Genomic DNA, 18,135 nt, shown 5'->3' with positions numbered 1-18,135 from the left:
AAAAGGAGAGATGGCAGAGAGGAAGGGTGTTAAAATAGCTTCCAACTGAGCCCAGCAGGAAGCTGTTTTCTTGGAATAAGGCAGCTTGATCAATGCAGCATCCTAGACATTTATTAGTGTGTGGTGACATCAACTCTTGCTGCATTCATCACTAAGCCTCATCAAAAAAACACACAAAATGTTCACAACGTATAACCTTATCACCACCTGTCAGTTAATTATGTATTTAAAGCGGAGGCCAAGAGTTCATGAGTGAGACACTTTGATTGAGCCCTTTGAACTCAACCAGGAAAGAAATCTGTTCTCTTAATCCTGACTCTGATGTGATCATTGTAGCCGGAGGATACCCACCTCTTGTGTCCATCATCTCATGGTCAGCCGAGTGCAACGCCATTACTAATGCAATCACCCCTGTGATCCGATCCTCAGATCCTTGAACTAAAATAAATAGATAAACATGTCAGATAGATGGGGGAGAAAATTGAGAATAAAAGGTGTGAATGACTCATAAGCAAAAGGTTCATTCAGCATAGACCTATAGAACTCTTCCAGCTGGTCTTGATAGCCCAAGGTGATGTGAGCTACGTGATACATGATCGTTTTGATCATACAGCAAGTAATGCTGTGCTCATTAGCACAGGTCATGCTCTCGGCTTGAAGAAGTTCACACCTTTCATCATATTACCCAAAGAGACGAGCAAAGACAGATCAGGCGGAAAAGTTAAATGCTACACGACATAATGAATAGTGCAGCAAAGTATCTGTTGTAAGCATATTCAAGGTAGTGTGGGCAGTGCTGTAGATCTCCTGGATTTAAGATTTCTCCTCTGAGTACATCCAAGTCACATCTGGAACATAGCAGTTAGTGCAGGAATCCATTTCAGTATTCCCTCAACTCATAAACACCGCAGATCAAGGGCTAAACACGCCTCTGTTTCTATTCTGAGGAAATCTACTGCCTCAATTTATCAGCTTTGATTGGTTAACACTTGGACTCTCAAAATGGGGCTCTTCATAATTTAGAAGCTGCTCGAAGTGCGGTCTGCCGGCCTACATCTAAATGTTTAAAAGTCAAGTGAAGGAAGGAGGCGGTTAGACCTGAAGTTATGTCCTCCAAGGGAACTTTACAAAGATCCTCTCACAGATTTATAGCCACTTACCTAGGAGCCTGAGTCGATATTCATAAACGTGGCTTCAAACAAAGCCCCCCATCCACTATCCCTGCTTGTAAATAAATACAGATATGCCTCTTTTACAGACAGCAGCAATCTAAAATATTACCACCAGCATAATTTTACCACACACATTAATATTTTACGGCACATTGTATTTTACCGCATTGAATCTTAAACTTTCATGGCCAGCCCCGAGGATTTTATTTCTTAGGAGGTTGTAACATTATTAGCAAAGATGTATAGCAGGTAGGAACAGGAGAACATTGCCATGCTGTTGTACATTTTAGGATTACATAAATAAGTAGTCAAACTTACTTTGTCTTCTCAGTTGAAGGACATAGTGTTGATATCTGTGTCATAGTTTTTTCTTCTTCTTCTGGGACATTAAAACTGTTCTAGTGTTCAGTTTTCTGCCTTTTTAAGGTGAAAACATTCAAAGCTGTTGGTCTTTTTCTAGTCCAGGGGTCATGAACTACATTTGTCCAAGGGCCAGATTTTGTCATGACAGGCACTTTGGGGGCCCAACTTTCAAATTAACTAAACCAAGAAGGATGAGCTGTTCACTAGGTCAGTGTCTGTAATCAATCAGTAGAATGTCCAGTAACATTCAAAGGAGCAATGCCGCTAAGCCTTGTGTATGAAGGCAACCAGACGACATAATAGAACAGCAAAAGGGAAGGGGTGGTGCCACTACAGCCACCTGGAGGACGTGAAAGAAGAACAGAAAGAAAAAAATGTCCTTTATCCGGGGGAAGCCCTCACCTGAAGTATAATGTCACCCTGAGGTTGCATACTCCTGTACAGTAGATGGCAATATACACCTTTACAAACTGGTTCTGAATGACCATTAACTCAGAGAAGAAGAAGAAGGGGAAGTCATTGAATGATAACCTGTGCATTTTAGGATTCTGTAGAAAATCTGTCCATGTTTATAATCCTTTTATGGCTCCAGTTTTAACCTGATACACCCAAGAAGTCTTCTATAAGGAATCGTGGAAGTGGAGCAACGGTGTGGCATGCAAATCTAGACAGACATACAGAAACGCTGCAAATTAAAATAGTAAGATTGAATAGATATTTTGATCTAAATAACATTATTGTGTAAGTTTATGTGTTTTCATTCAGAATGTCTGTAATTTTTGAGCCTTAAGAGTGAAATTTGTCCCTTTCGCCTATGGACAATCCAAATATTTTAGTTACATACTTCTTGGACTACCTTGTTGTCCATCACTAGGTTTGATGCTTATATGCTGTATCCTGATCAGTGGAAAAAAAACGGGGGAATCAGGTCTATTGATTTGATTCTCAGACAGCAAGAAAACACTCTCCAAGAGCCTGAAGTGAAAAGTTGACACAGACTGCTGATTTAATTAGGACTAGACTGGTAAGTGTTTGTTTTTCATGCTTCATATTTACCTTTAATAGCTGACAGGTTGATTTTTGTAAAAAATGGATCAAAAATTTAGTTATTCCTGGTGAAGCTATTGCAGATCATTTTGGGATCAACTTGATAGCTGAAGATGTTTAAAAACAAAGGATATCTGGAAAAGCCACATCTTTTTTCCTCCTTACACTTTCTGGATTAGATAATCTTTAAGGGGCCGGATAGAGAGATTTGGCAGGCCTGATATGGCCCCCGGGGCGCCAGTTGATGATAACTGATCTCGTCCTATGGTGTCATGTGACATACTTCTTATCCATTTGTTTTTGTACAAGTTACCAATTCATTAAATTTACCCCCCCACCCCCCATATACAGCATTATAACTTGCTCATGTAACGTAGGACCCTATTAAATCTAAGTCAAAGTGTTTCATTTTTCATCTAAACAAGTAAAGCCCAACCTGTACAGTATCTGCCTCATTAATGATGGGAATAAACTCATAACATCTGCATGTGTGTATTTGCATCTGTGCCTGTGTATGTGCCTGTGCAGTGATTTAAGTGGTTTTAGTGTCAAAACAAGTCTAATGAGCTGGCACAATAATTATCAGCCATTTTGCACTCACTTTAGCTAATTGAGGCTTTATATTAGAGTTAATACCACTGCTTATGTACACTGTTTTACAGTTACAAAATAATGTTTGGCCAGAATTAGTGCTGCCAATAATTTAGATTTTTAGTTTGTGCATGTCAATGTTTAATTTTCCCCTATTAACCATACTTATGAGCTTTGACAATCCTCCCCAGATGGAGGTCATTCATTGACTCCTTTTTTATGTATCTTTTTATTAATGCAAGCAAGTGTTTATACAGTAGTATCAAAGTCAAAGAGGACAAATAGTGACATCGTTCTTGATGATATTTGTCTTAGAAATATATGCATTAGTCTTAGTATTTCTCATAGATAAAGCTTCTTTTTTTCTTGTGTATTACAAAACAAATAAGTGCAATGGCATCACTGTGATTTGCTGTTTTTATACAAAAGCTCATCATGTGCTGCAAAAATTAAAGCAGTCATCTCTTTCTAGATTCCATCTGTGCTTTTATCTAACTTGTCTATCATGTTTCTTCCCTTTCGTCCTCCTTTCTCACTTTGCACCATGTATTTGAAGCACTTTGTGAGATTCCTGTCTTATCCAGGTGCGTACGAGCTGATCCCCAGGCCCTTTGCTCTTGTCAGGAATCTCCCAGGCTACTGGGCTCTCCTGGGGCCCCGTTTCACGCACCAAATTGATGTCTCTGACTGGAAATGACACTTTCAGCAGGATTTGCCATTCTAAACCACCTCAAAACCCATGTGATCTCACCCATTCACTCTCAGAGGGATTGCCTTGAAATGCACCATAGCTTCAAAAGCCAATGAGCATAGCATGCCTGAATGAAAAGCTGATACATATCCTATAAGGGGAAAAAAGAAAAGATATTCTAAAGTGCTGGCAATGTAGAACAGTATTTTTTGCGCTGAACAAAGACCAACAGTGCCATGAATAAGAAGGTACTGCCGGAGGGAATGCAATGAAGGGTAAAAGGGAGTGAAACTAAAAGAAATCAATAACCACATGAATTTTCATGTGTAGGTGCTTGTCCAGCATTTGCTTTTTGCTATCTTGTTATTGTCTCTTTCTGTCTGCCTGTCTATCCATGAACACAGATGGTAAAATGACTTCATTCTGGTCAGATCTCTGCATCTTTTTAACACTTTAAAGAAGGAGCACGGTGAACATGTTGCTTTGCATAAGGACTAGTTATGATATAATTTGACACTGGAGTGGAAAAAGGAAAAAAAGGTGTGACCAAGAATCCCTCCCTTGACTTATTTTCATCCCCAAGTCTTTTTAGGGTTGCACGTCTCTCCTAGGGGGCTCTACAGACTGGCATAATGGATAAGGGCAAGGGTGTGAAAGGAGCACCTTAAGGCTCCTCATTCAACTCCCCCAATCTCTCCTGCGCACACTCTTCAGCTGTGAAGGCCTTCTTTCTTTGCCCTGCTAGCATGGGAGCCCTGTAATAGGCTCTAATTGATAGGGAGGTGTCTGGGTCTTTCTGTATGGGCAGAAGGGATGAGAGTAAGAGAGAGAAAAAGGGGGGGATTACATGTGAGCATGTAGGGTGGAGCAGAGGAGGAGGAGAGGCTGTGGAGTGGTCTAGGCCTCGTCCGTAATGAGTCATTAATTTCCTCACGGTTTTGTGGTGGTTGGCTCATTACTGGTCTGCAGAGGTGCAGGAACAAAGCTCCGGGTAGGTAGGAGGTGAGCTTAAATAGTTGGGGCTCAACACTTCCCAACAAAAGGAGGACGAGAACGTTGAATGGCACTTGGAACAGATGCAGTAAAAAGTGGCAGATGCAAATTGCAGGAGAGCAAGTCTTCCTTCAAGCACTTCTCTCTTTTTATTTTGTCAGACTGCAGCCTGAGAGTCTAATTAGTTAGCGAGGTGTTTCACTTCTGATAGGGCTGTGTCTCGTTATTGTCACAAAGAGGATTTGTAAAAATGGGAGGAAACGCATATGTTCCATGCTCCCTGGTGGAACCTGCTCACTGCAATAGTTTAATTGAATTGATTATTTAATTTACCCTATAGAAACTGAGGATGTGCATTATTTTCATGCAATGAAACTATGTTGTATGAAGTTTAAAGTGTGATAAAACAGTATGGAGGTAATGCCCGCAGGTTATTAATTATTTTTTTAATTATGTGTTTATACTCTTCTCCCTACAGGCAGAATGATTATGGACAAATTGGAAGTGGCTCTAATGAAAATGCGGTCGTCCCTCACTTTGTGGAGCCTGTGGCCTATGTGTCGAAGGTCACCTGTGGGGCAAACCACAATCTTGCTCTGACAGGTAGAGTAATAATGTGTGCAGATATGCACATACATTTCAATCAATATACTTGAGTTAAATGCATAATGATTAAGATTTCTGCATCCATTCATAATTATACTCAGATTAAGGACTATGTGATGTGCACTGGCTACTTCTTTTTCTCAATCATACTCCAAAATACAAAAACTAGATCCTATTAACACCACAACAAATATGTTTGATTTCATATTCTGTAAAAGCATCATCAGAAATCAGCTGGACAAGATCTTCAAAAAAGGGAACTAGGGTCAGTCTTCATTAGCTGTCAGTGTATGCTTCAAAGTTCACCTGTTTTACTCAATTTTATGTGGATGTTTGAGCCCTGAAGCCTCAGATTGGCACATCACCTGAGCAACAGACAAGGAGGGAGAGAGAGAGAGTGGGAGAGAGTTAGCGAGAATATGGCCCTGGCTCCTGATCCATAACAGTCATTGCCTGTTACATACATTTCAGAATTCATTCAGGCTATGAAGATAATCGAGGTAGTCGACAGTTTCCCCTGCAGCCCAATGGATTTATGATAGCACTGTCAAGAAAATGAGGCGAAATGACACAGTAGCTGACTTTAGCTGCAAATAATGTGATAGGCCGTACAGTGGTGCAGCAGCAGCTGCTGTCATTGCAGGTAATAGGCTATAAAGAAGCCTGATAGCAATACCTGTCATTTCTTAATGGCTGACTTCACTGAAGAGCTTTTGTGGCCTTTAACATGAAGATAATGGAAGATACAACAAATTTTACAGCTTTTGCGTTGCATCCATAATTTATCACTGGAGGCCCATGCAGCAGCAGCACAACAAGGACAACATGCTCCTAGAGGCGTGCAAGTGAGAGATGCAAGATGGGGGGGGGGGCTGTTTCATACGTTACAATTGTTGAAGGAACTACAGGGAGTCAAAAAGATCTTCTATTGGCTGATATTATCAAAATTGTCTATGATGCCCCTGTTTATAGAATTTGTTTTGAATATTAAAAATTGGAAATGACTTTTAAACAGCTGCATATTATTTTGCTAAAATAATGGCTGATATTATGACTTTGTTAATCAAACTCAAAACATATTATTTTACTTATTTTCACATGCAGATGATGGCAGGTTGTTTCAGTGGGGCTGTGGACGGGCATGTGGAGACTTAAAGAGGAACATCCTGTTTCCAGAGGAAGTGACACTACCAATCTCGCCAGTGAGGGGCATTGCAGCAGGATGCTGGCACAGCCTGTTTCTAACAGGTGAGTCTGATTTCATATTAGGAATCTATCACTGCAACACAATCTAGCCCCCTAGCATTCTGGGTAAAATCAGTCAAAAACGCCTATTGCCTAGGTCTACCCATATTTAATTGAATGCTGTGTTTGAACCATTTGGAGTACAAGCACAATCAATATGTCTTTGAAAAGGTAAGTTTCTTCTCAATTGTCAGACTCACGCCAGTTGCTACTGGTATTAGAAAACTCAACTGGACTAAAGCATGAATCCTTAGCTTAGTTTAGGTTCAAAGTTGCTAACAATAGAACAGAAAATGAGTATTTTACACCTGTTTTTAGATGAAAAGTTCAGGTGTCTCAAACTGAAGACTTCGAAAAAGATTGAGACTGACATTTTTCTATACAACATTGCTAATAATTGCCTGAAAAAAAATATTATTGCAGCAAATACTGGGACTGTTGAGAACGACTACAAATTTGAAATGATATAAAACAGTCCGTGGATATTTATGGATGCAATCCTGTTTTTGGACAAAAATGTTTCTGGATCTAGATTGTGGGGACTCTGTCTGATGCAGCAGGATTGCTTTTGATGGAGGAACAGGAGAGAACAGGAGAGGGTCTAATGCTGAGCTGTGACACTTTTGTTTGTTTGTTGTCTGACAAATGCATTGATTGTGCCTTTTGTGTTGGTTTTATCCTTGAGTTGTTAACATGGTCAGAATCCTGAGAATCAGAGCTTTCTGGTGGTGTATACCATGTTATATTTACATTTTGTAAATAACTGCACAGTTACCGAAATATCTGCCGGCCCGCTGATGGGCCTTCTGATTTTTAAGGGGTTTTAATGTAGGCCTCATCTCTACATTTACTACATCCATGCTACCTTCTCTGCTGCTCTATGCATTGTTCTCCTCATATTACAACCAGACATTAAGTTCATGCTCGCATGTACCATACACGCCGACATATCCACGACCTCAACATAAAGTATGCGTAAATCCTTGGTGTGTGTCTTGGCCCTCACACAGACGTGTGAGTGTGTGCTTTTAGCAGTGGTGTCCATCTATCCACATCATTCATTAAGAGCTCTCCCAGGGCTGGTGCGGCTACATAAACACAGAGGTTGAGGCCATGGCTGCTCTTTCACCTCACTGTGGAAAACTTCAAAGTCACTTCTCCTCACATGGCAGATGAATGCTCCATGTCTGCTCGGCTGAATTATTGGCCTCAGTTGCTGTCTTCTTACTGTAGTATGGTTTCGTCTGAGGCCCCGTCATGGAGCCAGAGCTGGGCCATTTGTTAGTTTAAGAAGGATCTCTGAGACCTGGCTTTAATTCTGAAAGGAAGACATTAATCCTTTTAATACAACACTTTGTAGAGTCGTTCTCTTGTGTTGCTAACACTGCCTATTATTAACCCCATTAAAAGTGTAATACAATTTAAGTAGAGTGGTAAAAGTGGGTAATTTGTTGGTTCATTCTGTCTGAATTAATTCTCAATTTATGATCTAAATGATAAAACTACAGGAGGCAAAACACTAAATTAATTTCTTAAACTTTTATGTGTAGATTTATACAAACATTTAAGAGCATGCATTTGCACAGACATTTCCAACTGTACAGACATGCATGAAGCTGCTATCTGTTGCACTGGTTCCCCTAAATCCTGTAATGTCCCCAGTTTGATCCCTAGCTCCATTCTGTCATGAGGGAACAGAAATATCCATCTTCAATCAGGCCGTAATGAATAGCCTGATGAGTGTCGAGCAGAACTGAATTACCAGATAGATTTGAAGAGCGTGAGAGTGTGTGTGCACTGTATAAGTGTATGTGTGCGTGAGTTAGATGGGCGGGGGTAGTTAGAGGGTCAGTAGAACAGGACACATGTAGAAATTAATTCTCTCCAAGTTCAAAAAAGAAATTGGCTAATTCTGTCATATGAGCCTTATGGAATCGCCTTATCTATCGGTATGAGGCTCATTTATTAGGGTCAAACGCCTGTGGGGGGCACAAGGGATTGAAAAGGGAGGGAGAGTGAAAGTGATGTAGAGTGAGATTTGAAAATTGGAAGAAAAGGGGATAAAGAAGAGTAGAAAAATGATGGAGGGATTGGAAAGAGGGAGCAAAAAGAGAGCAAGAGAGTCAGTGGTATGAGAGACAGCTTGCCTGGGCCAGAGCATATTGAGGGCAGCAGGTGGAAGAGTGGCACAGTTAATTAAAACGCCTGTCTTAATGTCTCAGCCCGTCACTCCAGAGAGAGAGAGGGGGAGAGAGAGTTGCCAGGCTCGAGCTGGGCTTCACCCAACCAGCCATCGAGACAGCAAACCAACCATCCAGCCAACCCACCAGGCCACATGTCAAACAAGCCCCGACACCATGCCCTTCACCCCATCATCCTTCAGCATATACACAGACGTGAAAGCATGAACAGATATACGCGCACATTTAAACCACACCCACTGTTTCCTCTCTCTTATCCAAACGACCACCCTCTCTGATCTGATGTAGACTTCCTTTTAAAAGATTCCCCCTTAAAAAGAACAAAAACACACTTGTGATGTTACCATTTTGCTCAGCAGCATCTGTAGCATGCCTCCAGACTTCCAGCCTTGCAGCGTAATCTGTCTGCTTTTAATAATTCATAGAAAGCACAGGCGGTGCACTATGTACTGAATGCTGAGGGTAATGGGGATGTTGTGATATTTCTATCATGGCCTGTCTGGAGCAGCAAGCAAATCAAACCATTAAAGATCTGATAAGCAGTCTGTTCAGTGTCATAACAGCGCGGGCTGTCAACACTGCCGTAGGTGGACCTTAACAAATCCATTCTGCTCTGTATGCTTCAATCTAACAAACGCTGGTACATGGCAGAGAATGCTGGCTCTGCTGTCGCAAAATTTAAAATCACATTGATGACACATTTAAAGTCAATGAGAGCACGATCCTACAGCACTAAAACTATACACAGTATATGGTGTAAACTGGGTTAAAGGGCACATAAACTAAGAAGTGAAGAGTATGATCATTCGTCCATGTTTGAGGTAGTTCTAGAGTCGTATGCTCATTCATTTTGCTTGACTAATGTTTTATCAGGCGTTGCTGTATCACGGCAGATTGCTTTGTCAATAACCAACCCGGTGCCTCAGTGAGCATGAATCTGAGATTGTCAGGCTGAGTGACAGGCTGGAGATGGCAGATAATTCAAAGAAATTGGAAGTGTGAAATCTTTAAGGGCCACTTCTTAACACAGCAAATGCCAGGGTATCTTTCCATCAGCTGCTGCTCTCACAAGCCACCGCATTGTTAATGGTGGCCTGTCTGTCCATCAAGACTGCTTCAGGAGGGATTTAGACCTGTTTGGCGCCTTATCTCACTGGCTGCCTCCCACTGACCTGACCACTGCACCGGCCTGGAGTAGACTGTGTGTTAGTGTGTATTACATGTGGTCAATGATGGTCATGAATCAAGCTCCAGACCTAAATATACTTTCGCTTTTCATTCGCTTATTTATAGATATTGATTTATTTGACTATCTGTCTGACAGTGTATTGGTATATCTATCTATTGTTACACAATCAGGAGCCAAATGTAATGGTGCTTGTAGCACTTGTTAATTTAGCTGTCAACACCACTGATCGACCTCAGATTATAGCTGTGAGAGCTCTTTGTCCTTGTGAGTGTGCTTCTGAGTCTGCTGCTGTCTTTCAGGATAGTTGTAGAAAAGCTGCTTTGTCTTCTTGACAGAAATCCGAGTTAGAAACTCAAAATGCCAGTCTGTAAATAAGAAAAGACATTTTGAACCATGATGGCTTTTAAAACATTTTGATATGAAAATGTATCAGTACTTTTTATATAATCATTAATATGGAAACTTTAGGAATACATAACAACCCCCTGAGCCTGGCGTTGTCTTATACAACAAGATGAGACACGGGTTATTCAAAGTGAAATGAGTTTCGAACCATAAATTGTAGCCACTTGTTTTTTCATCTGAACGCCTCTGTTGTGCTGTTGTAATGACACTATCCATGCTTTTGTAGCTCTCACAAAACGTTTTTTATTGAGCCTGGAACTTGGGTGATTTTCGGGGGTCTTTAACCCTTAGAGCACACCCCTTTGTAAATTGCTTGGTAACTTTTGAACTGTACGCTGTAGACACTAACTTATTTTTTCCTGTGAAAGCTCTGTGTTGTCTTTTTCTAAATGTGTTATACATGCATTCATAGCTGTTACAGAAACATTTCTTGTGAGGCCGGAACTTGGCTGACTTCCTGGGGTCTCTGAGGACAGCGCTGTCGTATACATCAAGAAGTGACACTGTTTAGAAATGTGTTGATAACTTTTGAACCATAAGTCATATACACTTACTCTTTTTTTCCTCTGAAAGCTGACCATTTTGCCATTTGTTTGCTACTCATGTCTCTGTATCCCTTAAGGACGCCCTTCTAGCGAGCCTGGAACTTGGATGACTTTCCAGGGTCTTTAGAGATTAAATCCATGGCATTAGATCCGATGCCTCTTTTTGTCCATTTTTAATCCATTTTTGATCATTTACTTTGGCTTTCTTCGGTGGGTAGCACCATATTTGTTGAGGGCAATGTTTACATGCAATGCATTGTGAGAGGGGCTGTCCTCCAATAGCAAGATGTTGCGTCTCTACTGCTTAAAGGAATGGCACAAAACTGTTATTCACAGAACATTTATTTTATCACTGTTTAGTCCCCAAGAGATGGGAGAACAAGTCTTTGGAAAGAAAATGCTTTGTGACTATTGTTTACTGTGTGTTATCAATAAGAATTTATGAGTTTCAAATTCCGATTTATTTTTTTCTTTTGTCTTTAGAGTCTAAGATTAATTCCACACCAGTACCCCCAATATTGAACGGCTAGCGGCTAATGCCGTCCACCATATTGTCTTTGTTTTTCACAATGCATTGTGACAGGGCTGTGACAACCAATGACAGGCTGTTTGGTCGTCACGTCATGCTTTGCATGTACAAACACTTAGAAAGTGGACAAGAGAGCGTGGATTACTCATAATGGAGAGAAAGCGACACAGAGAGGCTGTGATGTGTCCCTTTGTGTAACTGCAGACAGGAATTGCTTCGAATAATGACTCAGATTCCCAAAAGCGCGAGGACTTTTTAAAAGAAAGAAATTTTGAAAATTTTGAACACTTTTTGTCACGAAATTATTATTTTTCCCTTTTAGGTTCCCAAGAGATGGGAGAACAAGTCTGTGCAAAAACACTAAGCTATTATTGTTTACTGTGTGTAATACATACAACTTTGTAAGTGTTAATTTCCATTTAGGTTTTTCTTTTGTCTTTATAGTCCCATAATTATTTTTTTTTAATTCAAGTGACATTGCTGCAGTGCACATATTCGTAAAGCCCAGGTTGTCCTTAAAAAACGAGGTTTAGAGCTTGACTGTGCACCACAGAGTTGATGTTTTACAGACTTTTACAAGATGAAGGTCCAGGGCTAAATGTTTGAAAAATAGCTTATGGCTCAGAGAGTTAATACAGCCAGCATAGAGTGTTCAACTTATGTGACCTCACATACTTTAAGTGTGAAGAATAAGCATTTTAGTCAATGACTTCTATGAGTATACATTTCCTTAATGTGTTGCAATCTGGGGCATATGAATCCCCCAAATTAATCTAAAAGTAATGTGAAATATAAGTTAATTATTAGCCAGATAATGAGGTTTATAATTAAGAAGTTAATAAAAGAAACAAAAAGGCCACTTTTATGCTAAAATATTAAACCTGGTGTGTGTGGTTGTGCACTGTGCTGCGTTAACGAAAGTCAAGTATGAAGTTTTAGAATAGTGACTCCCTGACCCAGCTTGCACTATTTTTCTTCTGCTCATTCTCTAACTTCTTAGACTCTTTCACACAGTTATTCTCTGAAAACAGTTAAGGATAGGAAAGAGGCAGAAAAGATAGAGCAAAAAAGGAGGAAAAAAAGCAAAGCAAAAATGAATCCTCCACATCTGCTAATCCAAAAAAAGCTTAGACTCTGTCCTCTGTTTGTATGTACAGAGAAATAATGAGAGAAAATAGACAGAGAGGGGAGGGGGACTGGAGAGAGGGACCCAGAGAGAGAAAAAAGAAATAAACAAAGAGAAAGAAATATGTCCCCTATTTTCCCCTTGTAGTGGTCTCAATTCCCTGCCAGAGCTCACTGTCACAGGGAGGTAGTTCCCAGGCCGACACATCTCAAGCTGTTCAAACATCCATTAGGATGTTTTGTTTCATACACTCTACAAACACAGCAAGACGGGAGAGAAACGGGCAGATGATGGGAGGGAAATTGAGGAAGAAAGAAAAGAGACAGACAGACAGAGAAGAGGGTGAGCTGATGGGAACGGCAGAGAGAGGAGAGGAAGAAATTTATCAAGAAACTCGTATGATATTTAATGATCCTTGTATGTGGAGAGGGAAGACCACACCAGCTCGTTCTCCTTCGCCAAATACCGATCCCCTAACTTAATTTCCTGCTCAATTGCTGTTCTATAGTGCATAGTACAGTGATACAGGCTGGCAATATAGAAAACAGATTGCCTGTGCGGTGGAGTGGATAAGGCTGAGGCTTGTGCTGCTGGAGACCTACAGTCTCCAGGGGGGTCTTGTCGGTGGGCTTCACAAAATCAACAAAGCCCATCTTTCTCTGCGACTGGCAGCAGCTGGCAGGTAGATCTTCAAGCACTGGAGGTGGGGAAGTGGATCTGTGGGTGTGGTGTGTTCATGTGTGTATGACAGTGTGTTTCTCCATAGTTTGTGTGTACGAGGTGCAGACAGTGTTACTTTTCTTTGTAGTGGAGAGTTCCACAGTCTTCCATCTTGTGTTTGCTCATGTGCTATGACTCCAATCCACTCAAAAAATGTAGGCCTGCATGGACAGCAACCATCAATCAGTGCAGTGTGCATCCACCGCTACAGTGTTTTCACAGAGAGCACACACCTACCCTCCATCACCAATACATATATACAGTACACATGCCTGTTACTGTGAGAGATACCTCAACACAACCTGAGACTTTCCTTTCATTTTTTTCTCTTCTATCAAATGTGTACTCCATGACACCCAGCAGAACATGTGGGCTCAGACTGTACATATTCACTCATACAAATAGAAAACAATAATCTAAAATAAACAATGATTTGACTCATTAGCTAAACCCCAGAGTTTCAGCTGAGGCACATCTACCCTGGAGTTTCAAAAAAATGCCTTTCGAGCATCGTGAACAGGGCTGGGAGGGAGGGGGATAAGACAGGCCCACTCACCCCTCCCTGCTGTTCCCATCAGCCACAATGTCATACAGTCTATGCAGCTTTTCAGATGTGATTATTAGACTTGATGTCATAACCATTGAAGGTAGACTTTCCACAAGCTACCCAAGTGTGAAGCAGTGGTCCTATAGAAGACCTATGTTATAAGCCTTGTTAAGGAAACAGGTATTTTTTTTTCATGATATGGGTAAAAGCACTGGACAGCCAACAAAGCTGGTACCACATAAGTTACTTGCCACCATACCAGCCAGTAAAAAAAAATCAGTTCCAGGAGACGGTTTAAGTATGTAGAAGGCATTACTTTGCATATTTTTAACATAAAATGCAGAAATCAGTGCTGGACTGGGAAGAAAATTCAGCCCTGGCATTTCTTGGATTTTAATACATTAGCTTAGAGGTAAGTGGCATAGGCATATTTAATAGTGTGTCTTTTTTACTGACTACTTTGTGGCCATAGGTGAGTATGGTGGACACCATCCCTTCTCAAGACAAAATACATAAAAAGCAAAAACAGACCACAGCAGATGTGATTGGACCAGTCAACTGTCTTCATAGTTATGCTTTTACTTTTCTTATGTCCTATCGTTTCAGTTCTCTAAATGTTTGTATTATTTATGTATTGCTTCTCTCTTTTTTATCACACTGCTTCTTGAAACGGTCTCAGGTTTTGTAGTTGGGTTCCTGTGTTGACTGGGTACTCATGGGTTCTTGTGATGTCTCAGGATGTCTTGGTTCTTTGATGTCTTAGATGTCATACTTCTTGGTACGTCTTGGGACGTCTTGGCTCTTGTGATGTCTTGGCATGTTATAGTACTAGTGATGTCTAATGATTTTTGGGTAATAATGTTTTTTTTCGGGGGGGGGGGTTTAATTTGTAGGTTTTGTTTTATTTAGGTTCTTTTACCTTTAGGGTTCTCTTGATATTGTTTGGGTATCTGATGTTTTGCTTCCTTTATCTTTTGTTTGGGATCAACTGCTTTGTTTTTCTGCACGTCAAGGCACTTTGTAAACCCTTGTTTCTAAAAGTGATCAGAAAGAAAACAACCATTGAGCTGCTGCCCCTGCTCTATGGGACAGTGATTTTAGGGAAAAAAAAAAACTTAACCTTTACCGCCCACAAAGTGCAGCTGAATGCCAGATTGCCAGTCCACCCCTGGTAGAATTTAAATACTTTACACTCAAATGTCAAAAATTTGGACCCTAACTGATTAATAATGCTACTTAGTGCTGGTGGACTCAGAGAGGGGGCTGGGGAGGCAGTCACCCACCCCAGTGCCCTAATGTTTGAAAAAAAAAAAAAATGCTGTGAATGTGCCCTAATGAATCCCCCTGTGGTGCATAAACTTGATAAGGTTCCTTCTAAGGTGTCCTCTTAAGTTTCCAAAATTTGACCAAGTGCTCTGTAGGGTGCCCTCTATGTCAGCAAAACATGATTAAGTGTGTCCTCCAGTGTGCCCACACAGTGTGCGAAACCTGATAAAGTGCGCTCTAGGGCAGTGGTTCTCAACTGGCATGAAGTCAGGACCTACCACCGGTACATGTTTTTTTTTCCTGGCAGACATAAGCAACCCACTGAAACGTCTGAGACCCACTTTTGTGTCCCGACTCATCAGTGGAGAACCAAAGCTCTGGGGGTGTAAATCAACGGTTTTATCCCAACATGATACGATATCGATATTTTGGTTGATGATATGATATTTACCATATCACAAAATTTGCCACGATACCATTGATTCGATATAGGGCCCAGGATCGATATCAGGCGATTTTATGCAAAAATTTCCCAGTTACAGAAAATAAGCATTTCTGCAATTAAATTATAGACAGGTCTCTGTATTTAATAAAATGTCTCTTTAACAAAAACAAAAAGGCCTGATTACCTTTGAATTAAGAACAAAACTGAACGTTTGTATTAAAACATGTTTATTTAAAACAGCAAACATTTTCAGTGCCAAACGTTTTTATTTCCCCATATCCCCAGATCACTCTAAAGGACCAATGTGGACTTTTTCTGCAACCCTTTATAATAATGATCAAAATGTTTGACCTGTGTTCCCATTTTAGATTTTTTTTTCTTAAACTTATTTACACACATGTGGACTTGAACAGATACTGCTCTATATCAGCCCTTCATACTTTACACAGGGGCCTATTACTGTGGCAGATAGTTCATTTTTGTAGTTGATTCATCTTATGAGAGTAAAATAAGTTTAAATATGGGGCATATGATGTTATTGTGATTCATTTTTATTATTTTTTATTTATTGCTACCTTGATTTTAATAAACGGAGAGTTTAGACTGGAGCAAAAATTTTTTTTAAAATGATGCTTTTCTGATGAGCAGCCTTATAACAAGAGCAGGGGGGTGGGGGTAGGAAGAGAGCAGCTGTCCTGCTTGAACCACGTTAAGTTTGGACAGCTTATATTTTCATTATAAATCTAAATAAAATCAGTGTATCCAAGGAGATATGCAGCAGTGGACTTTCCCTCCCTGTATATCTGCGGTCTGATGCAGACAGCACTCGTGCTACCTCAGCCATAAGGAGTGGAGTGTTTTTATCTGTCAACGATCTCATATGGCAGTTATATACGGATAAAGATGTAGGCGTAGTCGGCAAACTATGGGGGGAGACACTTCCTGCTGCAGCGTGTGTCTGAAATATGTCCACACAGCCGAGAGAGGAGAGGAAATGCTCTTTCCCTCAGCAGCAAAACTTTAAGCCACTGCCGCTAGTTAGCTAGCTTGCAGCTAGCTTGTTGAGGATGCTGCCTGGGACGGAAACTATCAACAGGCGTATGTGGGGAATTTCAAAATAAAAGAGTAGCTTGAAGCATCGATTTTAGATTGATGTTTTGACTTTCCATCGATCTGATTTGATCATCAATCAACCAATTGATATGTATCGATATATATTGATGAATCGTTACACTTCTACAAGGCTCTCGGGCACATGTCCAGTAGTGCCATGGAGTCCTAGGTATATTCTAAAATTTTCTCTCACATTGTCCCTAATGTCTTTGTGAAATTAACAGTGAAGTAGTTAATATATTTGATAACATATTAATCTAAATCCAGGTTTTCTAACTATTTCACTTAAAAAAAAATTTATATAATGGCTGGTTTTAATTAAGTTAAAACAAAAAGTTTTGTTGATCTAACTTTTCAGAAGTAAGCATATCAGGAAAGAGTCTTCATGACCGTTTATTTGTTTATTTGTTTATTTAATTTGGATCCCCATTAGCTCTACCCTGGAGCACAGCTAGTTTCCCTGGGGTCCACCGCTAAAATCAAATCTCTTGGACTGCCACTTTACACTTTTTCAAAACAACTTTAACATGCCAGCATGATGATATTCTGTATTGACCCTAAATATTCTACATAGATAACTTACTATGCTGAACTCTTGGTCTGAGTAATTGACATACCCTGCTCCTTTTCTGTCTGTAGCAACATTAAGTCTTAATGTTTTGTAATTATGCTTTTTTGCTGCCTCACATTAAGTAGGCCAGTACAGTAAAGTTTTATCTCCTACCAGGAGAATGATGTTTCTCGTATCCCACTTCTTTTAAAGTTGTTATTTCGTGCAGGAAGTGTCACTAACCCAGTTGCCACTGGGTTTTCGCGCTAATGTTAGCAGTGTGAACCTCCTCTGACCTCTGAAAGTGACAGGGTTTTGTTGCGTAACAACCTTGTGTAATGAACTTCCTCCCAGGAGATGTCATTAAGGATGGGAATGTTTGTCTTCCGCTAGCACCAAAATGAATATTCAGCTATTATCGCTGCTCAGAATTCAGATCTGATATGAGTATTGGGTTTCAGCTTATAAAGAGGAGAGACAGAGACCCATTCCGGATGAGTTTTATTTACTGTCTGTCTCTCTGATCTGCCACTGCTTGTCTTAATTTATCACAAGTAACTGGTTTTTCAATGTGAAGACAGTTAAGGTAATTTCTCCGTCTTTCTAGATGTGGTTTTATCTGCAGTTCATCATCCCCCCCCCCCCCCCCGGCTCCCTCCTTTACCCAGATTTACATATTTGTTTTAACTAATGTCCTGTTGTAGGCCACTAAAGATCTGTAATAACACTGCTAGGGTTTCTGAACGGTGACCACGCCAAGAACCACAGAGACGTGGATGGGATAGAGTTGT

General features: G+C 40.4%; 1 protein-coding gene across 3 annotated transcripts in view; it reads left to right on the top strand.

Annotated features, from left to right (window-relative positions):
* LOC121509839 (probable E3 ubiquitin-protein ligase HERC1) overlaps window positions 1–18,135 on the top strand; it is a 426,335-nt gene that overhangs the window by 149,934 nt on the left and 258,266 nt on the right. For all 3 annotated transcript variants that reach the window (XM_041787528.1, XM_041787529.1, XM_041787530.1), the window contains 2 exons: window positions 5,336–5,460; window positions 6,568–6,711. In XM_041787528.1, the coding sequence (XP_041643462.1) occupies window positions 5,336–5,460; window positions 6,568–6,711 (269 nt within the window). The remainder of the gene's footprint in view (window positions 1–5,335; window positions 5,461–6,567; window positions 6,712–18,135) is intronic.

Source organism: Cheilinus undulatus, linkage group 5, assembly GCF_018320785.1.
Source record: "Cheilinus undulatus linkage group 5, ASM1832078v1, whole genome shotgun sequence".
Taxonomy (NCBI): Eukaryota; Metazoa; Chordata; class Actinopteri; order Labriformes; family Labridae; genus Cheilinus; species Cheilinus undulatus.
Note: the sequence above shows the minus strand (reverse complement) of the source record. Positions and strands in the feature narration are given on the sequence as shown.